Source organism: Octodon degus, unplaced genomic scaffold (genome assembly GCF_000260255.1).
Source record: "Octodon degus isolate 3935 unplaced genomic scaffold, OctDeg1.0 scaffold00057, whole genome shotgun sequence".
Lineage (NCBI taxonomy): Eukaryota > Metazoa > Chordata > Mammalia > Rodentia > Octodontidae > Octodon > Octodon degus.
Window position 1 is genome coordinate 2,097,493 of NW_004524633.1, and position 8,711 is coordinate 2,106,203.

At 46.1% G+C, this 8,711-nt stretch overlaps 1 protein-coding gene across 6 annotated transcripts in view; it reads right to left on the minus strand.

Annotated features, from left to right (window-relative positions):
* Positions 1-4,752: 4,752 nt before the first annotated feature.
* Positions 4,753-8,711, minus strand: part of Dock7 (dedicator of cytokinesis 7) — a 246,024-nt gene continuing 242,065 nt past the window's right edge. For 2 of the 6 annotated variants that reach the window (XM_023718310.1, XM_023718311.1), the window contains 2 exons: positions 8,017-8,184; positions 4,753-5,284 (listed from right to left, as the gene is read on the minus strand). In XM_023718310.1, the coding sequence (XP_023574078.1) occupies positions 5,242-5,284; positions 8,017-8,184 (211 nt within the window). In that variant the 3' untranslated portion in view covers positions 4,753-5,241. The remainder of the gene's footprint in view (positions 5,285-8,016; positions 8,185-8,711) is intronic. The other 4 variants (XM_023718308.1, XM_023718309.1, XM_023718312.1 and 1 more) reach the window with 3 other exon arrangements.

Sequence of the window (8,711 nt, forward strand, 5' to 3'; positions counted from 1 at the left end):
TGCGGTACTGGGGACAAGGGCTGGCCTGATGGCTCCTCAGCGCATGAAAGCGCCTGCTTAGGCCGACCGCAGGGATTTGATCCCGGGCGTGCTGTGCCCAGCCGGCCTCACCCCCGCGCTCTGAGAGGGCGACAGACTGGGCGGGGCGCCACGTGCCTGTGATCGCCGCTCCCGGGAGCTGGGAACGGGGGTCGCTACGAGTCCCATCTGTAGTGAGACCCTACAGACCCTTACTAACACACGAAAAAGCTTGCACGGTCTTACCGTTCCAGCGCGCTGCACTCTAACTCAGGCTTCACCGCGCAGTCATTCATTCTGCAGCGGGCTTATACAACTGCCACATTTATACTGGAATTCTGAGGTGTGATATTTTTAGGCAAGTCATAATTTCTAACTTCTTTCACAGTAAACAAAATGCATGATACTAGATACAATTTTAGTGTTTATTTTTTATACATTTTTGCCAAACGACTTCCTGATATTGCTGCCGCATGGAAATTTCAAAGCTCTCTTGCACGTCAAGGTTTGCCACCCATCTACAGCTTTTCTCAGTTTTTCTTGAATTTTTGTTTCTATCTCCACATCTAGTTTTTTCTTCGTCTCAGTGCCCTACCCTAAAGCAGCACCTCAAAATAGCGAAGCTGCATTCATTCTCATGCTCAGTTTATGTGCATGTGATGGATTTTAATCAAACTCATCTTTTTTTTTTTTTGGCAGAACCAGGGATTGAACTCAGGCCCTCGCTCTTGCCAGGGAAGCGCTTATTCCACTGAGCCATCTCCCCGCCCAATCAGACTGATCTTAAAAGTATTTGACCCTTCTACTTGCCTCCCTTCTGGTGCAGGTAGGCCACCGACACGACTTCTTCTTGTGTATCCCACTGCCTTACAAAACCTTTCAAGACCCCAGAAGACCCTGAGAGTGCTCTCCACCCGGCAGTGTGTTCTGGCTGCCCGTGATTCCATGTGGTAATGCCAGAGAGCTTGATACTGACTTACAATGGTCCACCTTTATTTAAAATGTGCAAGAGAAATGTGAAATACTCAAATAGCAAGTTATATATAACAAAGATCTATCACTGTATTTTATTTATTTATTTATTTATTTTGTGGTACCGAACTTAGGACCTTGCCCTTGCCAGGCAAGCACTTATTCTACTGAGCGACCTCCCCGGCCCTGTATTTTAATTTTTTTTTAAATTTTTTATTTAGTACATGATCTCACTATGCAGCTCAGACTTGTAGGGATTCTCCTGTCTCAGCCTCCCCAGCACGGGGATTACAGGCCTGTGCCGCCATACCTGCTTTCAGGCTGGCGTGGCACGTCTGGGATTCTGGGGTTGGGCACAGCATGCGGTCCTGGGGATCAAACTGAGGTCCTTGCGCTGGTCAGGCAGGCACTTAGACCACTGAGCTCTCTCTCCAGCCCTGCATTTTAATTCTTTTTTGCGGAACTGGGGATTGAACTCAGACCCCTGCGCTTGCCAGGGAAGCGCTTATTCTACTGAGCCATCTCCCCAGCCTCTTTTGTTTTTTAATATTTTAATTTTTTGTATTTCACTTAAACCCAAGAACAGGGCCAGGGAGATAGCTTAGTGACCTTTAAGTGCCTGCCTGGCAAGTGCAAGTTCCCGACGTTGATCCCCAGTACCAAAATAAATAAACCAACCAAGAAACCCAAGAACACACTGATCACTCTATGTGTATGCCACAAAACCTATGGTAGCTCTGTTATATATTATTGTAAAATTATTTCAGTGACTCATGGGGATGACAATGTGATTATTACAATGTAGTTTACAGTAACTGAAAAGATTTCTATGAATTATAAAAATTTTTTTAATGGACTTAGTAGTGCCCAACTGTTGACTACCCAGGTAGAGTTGAGGGCTATTCCGTCATTCCATTTCACTCTTTAAGACATGAACAAACTGTCAAATATATCAGTGGAATCTAATTAAATACAATGAATATTTTTAAACTAAGTTCTTGATTTCAACCATAATGTAGCCAAAAAACAAGGTACAAACTTGAGTAAGTGGCAAGAGAGTACTTAACTTCAAATCACATTTAAAACAGAAGTTATGTTTCTGCCTAGCAAATAGTTGAAAGATGGCATGAGGTGGAGAAAAGCCCAGAAGGAAAGTCAAGACATCAGAACTTCAGCCAGGGCCTGCGGCCATGCCGCTGACTCGTTCTTGTGTCTGTAGGACAGAAGGGCTGGGCTGGGCATTTTCTGAGGTCCCTTCTAACTGACCATGTATGACGGGACGCTCCATCTGGTACTGCAGTCTCAACAGGATGACATGTCTGGGGCGTCTTTCTCCTGACTCCGGCAGCAGCGCAGCTCTGGGACTCTCCCAAGGGCCCAGTGTCTGACCTGCCCTTAAGCACTTGCTCGTGCGCATGCGGCTGCCCGCCAGCGCCCTGCCCACCGCAGGCCGTGCCGGGGCTCATGGGGGCTGCCGTCTTGCCCTTGTTATGTTCTTGTACTGACTGGCCCTTGGCCTGATAATGCGCACTGTAAGCCTGAAAAATTATTTTTCTTTCACACCTAATGCTTTTTCTGCTTGTTGTGAAATAGCACGAAAGCGCCCTGTAAACCGTGAGCTAGCAACTTAAGGTGGAAAAGGCACGCCGTAATTGCTTACTTCGAATGAGATTTCCTATGCGCTACTTACTATGGCTAGGAAATGCAGAAAAAACGTTAGTAACTGAGAAATTCAAAGTATCTTCAAAGGATTAAAAAAAATGAGGTGTAGTGTAGAGCTTGGCCCTCTGAAAACTCAAAACCACTTTTTACTTGCTTGCTTTGAGTTGTTCTCGTTCTTTCTGACGCAGGGTCTTGCTCTGCAGTCTGCTGGCCTTGAACTTGCTTTGTAGCTCAAGTCCTCAAGCTCACGATTCTGCCTCAGCCTCTCGAGAGCGCAGACCGGGGCTGCTCCTCCACGCCCAGCCTACGACAGTGTTAATTAAAAACTAGTATATGTAAGGAGTTAGATGTACTCCATGTCACACCAAAGGTTGTAAAGGAGAGCCCTCTGTTCCAACTCAGAAAATAATCAGTACTGCATAATAATTAAATCATAATTAAGGGGCTGGTGAGATGGCTCAGTGGTCTGAAGCACCTACTTAGCACAAGCTTAGCAAAGCACAGGGACCGCGGTTCAATCCCCCCGCACCACAAGCCAGCCAGCCCCGCCCCCTGGTGGGCTGAGCTGGCCACACACACACACACACACACACACATTAAAAAAAAATCATAATTAAATCATAAAGTCTTTGCTGTCACTACAATTTGTGTGGAATGGCTCAACTGCACTAAACTGACCTGCGAAGAGGTGGCCGGCTGAGGCTTAGGCTGTCCCAGCCATGTGCCCTCCTTCCTGCCTCTCCCTTGCTAGCAGTCCCTTCAGCCTGCCTTCGCTCTGTCCCCTGGCTGTCCTCTATCCGAGGCAGCTGCTGGAGCTGCGCACACCCCTGCCCGCCCCAGGCAGGCGCTCCCGCTGTGCTCTGTACCCAGCCCCAGGCCATGTCTGAGGTGACCCCTCGGGCTCCCCATCACTTCTTTGGTCCAGTGATGTAGGGTCCTTTGAAAGCCTTTGGGTGACTCAGTCTGAGAGTTAAGGCAGGTAGGGGATTTGAGATGGTAATCACCTGTCCCCAAGTGAGCTCTGGGGACATGGGCCAACGCCGAGGTGGGTGGGTGTCTGGACGACCCCAGACGACCTAGGGTCACGTGCGGTCCGTCCACAAGTTCTGGGTGCAACTGATCAGCAGCGACAGGGTGTCAGCACCCTGTAAGCTACAGCACTGCACCAGACACTGTTCTGGACGCCTGCAGAAACCGGGAACACGCACAGTCTCGGAGAAGCTTGACATGCAATTGTATCTTAAAAGTTGTCTTACCTTTTCACATGAAGTTCGTGTGTGTGTGTGTGTGTGTGTGTGTGGTGCTGGGGGTTGAACTCAGGACCTTGGGCATGCTAGGCAAGCGCTCTACCACTGAGCTCCACCCCCAGCCTAAAGTTCCAATTTTAAAAAAATTGCTTGATTTTGATTAATGGCTATTTTACTTTTCACATTGCTATGTGACTTTTCATTTAATTGGTAGATTACAAAGAACAAACTCGTAGCTCTCTCTTACCTTTCTGGTGATCTAAAATCACCTTCAAGCAGATTTCTAATTCTGTGGTGGACATAACTGAAGAGTGACTGATGCGGGCTTTGGCAGGGCACACTGTTATACCCGGAGGTGGAGGAAAGAGAATTACAAGTCTGAGGCCAGCTCGGGAAAATCAGGCCAGTCCCAGCAAAAATAAAAACAAAACCTGACTGGCTGTTTCCCTTGAAACTCCTAACAAGATAGAGCCAGAAAGATCAAGCTAGCTATTAGTACTTGGTCATTTATAGAGAAAAGTTTTTATCTTTTGTGGGGCTAAATGGGAATTTAAAACTGCACAAAAGTTGCCAATATCTGTCTATACATTAATTAATTAATTTAATTTGGGTTTATTTGAGCCTGCAAAGTGACTCAATTTTGACCTTCATCTTGCTAATTTTGGAGCTGTGATTTTGGTGGTACTGGGATGGCAGCCAAGAGCCCTCTACCCCTGACTACATAGCCAGCCTTTTGATTTATTTCAACACACTGCCTGGCTAACTTGTTCAGGCTGGCCTTGAATTTGAAACCTCTTAGCTTAGCTTCCCCAACAGCTGGGATTTTAGGCCTGAGCTGCTACGCTCAGCTCTCTTGGAAGCAGTTCTCAAACAACTCAACTTACTCTCTGCCTCTTCCAATGAAGAAAAAATGTAAAAGTCCCACTCACTGAAGTTAGTGTAAACATTCACATGTTTAATAGTACCTTTAAAATAAGCAACACTACATTTAAAATGGTTCCAAAATGAATCGATAAATGGTAATATAAATTAAAAAATATGAACTCAAAGTAAATAAATTTAACATTAGCTATGATATAAATAATGGTAAATGTATAGTGTACCTTTGAATCATTAAAATGTCTTTAAAAAAAGATAACAGTATGTTCCAGAATGTCAGAAACCAGTGCCATGATTCTCAAACTAACACTACATTTGACATTGTTTTGGCGCTCTTCAATGAGGGATCGAGGCTGTGACTTCGGAATTACTCCCCAAGTTCTGTTTCTCAACAGAACTTCACCTTCACAGTCAGTGCTGAATACATGGCTGCTTTCAAATGAATAAAACAAGTGCTTTCATTTTAGAGGTCCATTTTGCGAAGGCTTATTCGACTGAAGGAATCTCTGGAGAGAAAGAAGATAAAGTTAGAAGAAAGCAAGAAGAGTACCACAGTTTGGGGGCGGGGGAAAGACTTTAATGTACACACCTCTAAGACCTTGCACAGGGTTTTTTTTTTTTTTGGCAGAACCAGGGATTGAACTCAGGTCCTTGTGCTTGCCAGGGAAGCACTTATTTCACTGAGCCATCTCCCTGGCCCCCTTGCACAGGTTTTTTTCCTCCAGAGTTCTCTCAAAAGTTTTGCCACGAGTGTTTGTTATCTTTGAAGTTAGAAACATGCTCCACATGTTCTGCTTTATATATGCAGGTTGCAGATTATATATATATATATAGATAGAGAGATAGATAGAAGTACTCGAGGCTGAATTCAGGACCCTGTACTTGCCGCTGCCAGGCAGGTGCTTATTCTTCTGAGCCATCTCCCCAGCCCCAGGTTGCACATGATAGACTGGAAGTACAGTAACCACTTGGCCAAATCTACTGATTGGTTATTCATTTGTCTAATAATTGCTGTGGATATCATGATAAGACAAGGACTATGAGATAACAGAAAGGAGAAAATTCAGGGTTATTAAATGGAAAAAAGCAGGTATTTCCTTAGGATACTAAATATTGAGCCTTAAACTAGTGGTTTCAAAACTCTGTCTCAGATTCTTTTGTTTTTATTTTTTATATATGTAGTCCAGGGTCTACAGGGTCTCACTACACAGGCCACTCACAGTGATCCTTCTGTTTTCAGCCTGCCAAGCCCTGGGATTACAGGTGGGCGCCACCACACCCAGTCTCAATCGCTGTCTCAGCATGCCCTAAGGGTGGGGCCGGCATAGCATGCTGTGGATTGGGGATTGAACGCTAGTCCTTGCGCCTGCTGTCTCAGATTCTTTCTACTTCTTAGAAATTATTTAAGAATCTAGAAAATTTGATTATAGAAATGTACGTATTGATATTTACTGTGTTATAAATTAAATGGAAAATTTAGTTTCTTTTCTTTCTGTATTCACAGACGTGTGCCACCACACCTGGACTCTGCGGCCAGCTCAGCCTGCCCTGGGGGCGGAGCTGATGCAGCACATGGGCCGGGGATTGAATCATGGTCCCTGTGCTAGCCTAAGCTTGCCTCAGCAGGTACTTTAACCTGCTGAGCTATCTCACCGACCGAAGACATTTCTATTTTCTAAATTCTTAAGGTTGGGAGGGATAATATTCTTTTCATTTAAAAAAAAAAAACCCTTGTATGTATATATGCATGCATGTATGTATGTATGCACTTGGTACAGGGTCTCCCTATGCAGCTGGACTTACAGTGATCCTCTGCGCCACCACGCCTGGTTTCGGTGGCCGGTGGGGCATCTGTGCCCGCACAGCACGCAGTACCGGGGAGTGAAAATAGTCTTGAAATACCTTTTCATGTATCTTCCTTCGCCCTCGGCTTCTCTGGCTCACCCTTCCTGCCAGTAAGGGTGCCCTGCTGACAGGAAAGACATGGCCTTCCGCCAAGTTGGAGCTAAAGGCGCCCAGGACTGGGCTGCCTGGGAGGGCGCAGCAGTGGGGAACGAGGGTGTGCTTTCCCGGGTGGTCCTGCCAGGACGCCGCCTCGCACGCATGGTCCTTGGTGGTGGGGGTGGAAGTCAGGGTGTCCTGCCAGAAGTCTGGGGAAGATGGTGGGTGACCTCGCTCTCCCTGTGCCGTACCACAGAATGGCACATGGATGGATGGATGGGAGTAGATTTTTCTACGGATTTCCCAGTGGAAAGGAATGCAGACTACTAAAGGACATGGACTAATTTCCATGACTAAACTTAACCACCAGTCTAACTTTCTTTTGCAGAGTAGAATACCCTGCACCTACACTGCTCTTACCTATGCAGCTCCATCAGCCTTGCCAACATTAGCTATAATTTATAATGGTGCTCTTCACTGTTACTCAGAGAAAAGGGCAGTGAGGATAGCAGGGCCGCAATGAACAGCTGTGTATCTGTCTCATTTCCAAATGTAGAAGAGCTGGCTCCTGTTGAGCAGTTTTCTGTCTCCTTCCCGTATGGCAGCTGCCGAAAGGCCACATGCTGGACACTGCCCTTGGGCTCTGTGTGCGTGCCATTTACTAATGGCCTCTTCAGCCCAAGTACCGTCATCTCGCTGCACCAAGATCAATCTAAACAGCAGACTAAATCACCTGCTCAAGCAGAGCTAGGATTCAGGTGTACAAAGCTCCAAGCTGCTTCCATTTCTACTTTGTTAAAACTTAAAATATGAAAATTGTGTATTATTTACAGTTGTAGCTAAGGAAATGAAACAGGCTAGCGAACTGGCCCACAGAAGTACCAGAAAGCGTGACTTTATGTTTTCTGATGCAGGATCTCACTATATGAGCCCAGGCTGACCTTGAACTCAGTTTTCCTGCCTCAGCCTCTTGGGTGGTAGGACTACAGACGTATACCACCATAGCCACCTACACTAGGACTTTCAAAGGAATCGTTTTAGGTCGGACTGAAGCACACGCGTCAGGCCGATGTGTGCTTAATGCAACACTGAGATTCTCTGGCCATGGGAGGAAGCGACCGACCTCACGGCCTGCGTGATGTGCAGCGGGCAAAGGCTCACTCCAGTTCTCCTGTTTGGTCTTAGGAGCTGCAATACCTGAAGGCACGTAATAAAATGTATCCTACTTTACTAGGGAAGCAATTTCATCAGCTTTTATTTCTCTAAAGAGCTCAACAAAGAAAAAGCACAGGCACACCTGTGGCAGGCGACAGGCAGCGCGGCCTTGTACAGCTGCGGGATCTTCCTGCTGGTGAGCGGCTGCAGCGCCTCCTTCAGGCGGTGGTAGTTCCTCTCCAGCTCCCGCTGGTACTCCCTTTGGTCAGGGCCGATCAAGCTCTTATTCTTCCGTAGGGCGTCCTCACACCTGGGGCATGACAGGGCACGGAAGGGCTTCTCAGCACACGTGGACATGCACTCGGGGGTGCATACTGTTTGGAGACAGACTTGCCACCGAAAGGCAAATGAACCTTTACTTTAGCTTTAAGGTAGGGAATTTACAGATGACCCAACTGAGTTCTTTTATTTACTTACTTAATTTTTTGCAGAACTGGGGATTGAACTCAGGCCCTTGCACTTATTCGACTTATTCCCCAGCCCATCTGAGTTCTTTTAAAATCTAAAAAACACTTCCAGTTTTATCTAAATTGAAAATTATGCATTTTAATCATCCATTCTGAAGCTACTTTCTGGTATCACTACCAGGCTGGAACTGTTTCTGGGACACACATTCACTGGGTGTGGTGCTGATGGCCCTTTGTGCAAATGCACCTCCCAAATGAACCAGGCCAAATGACAATCCTTTATCCGACTTACTGAAGTATTTAAGAAAAATATCTGAATCCCAACAGATGAAAGAAGAAAGGATTTTTTTAAATAAAATTTTTTTTTTTT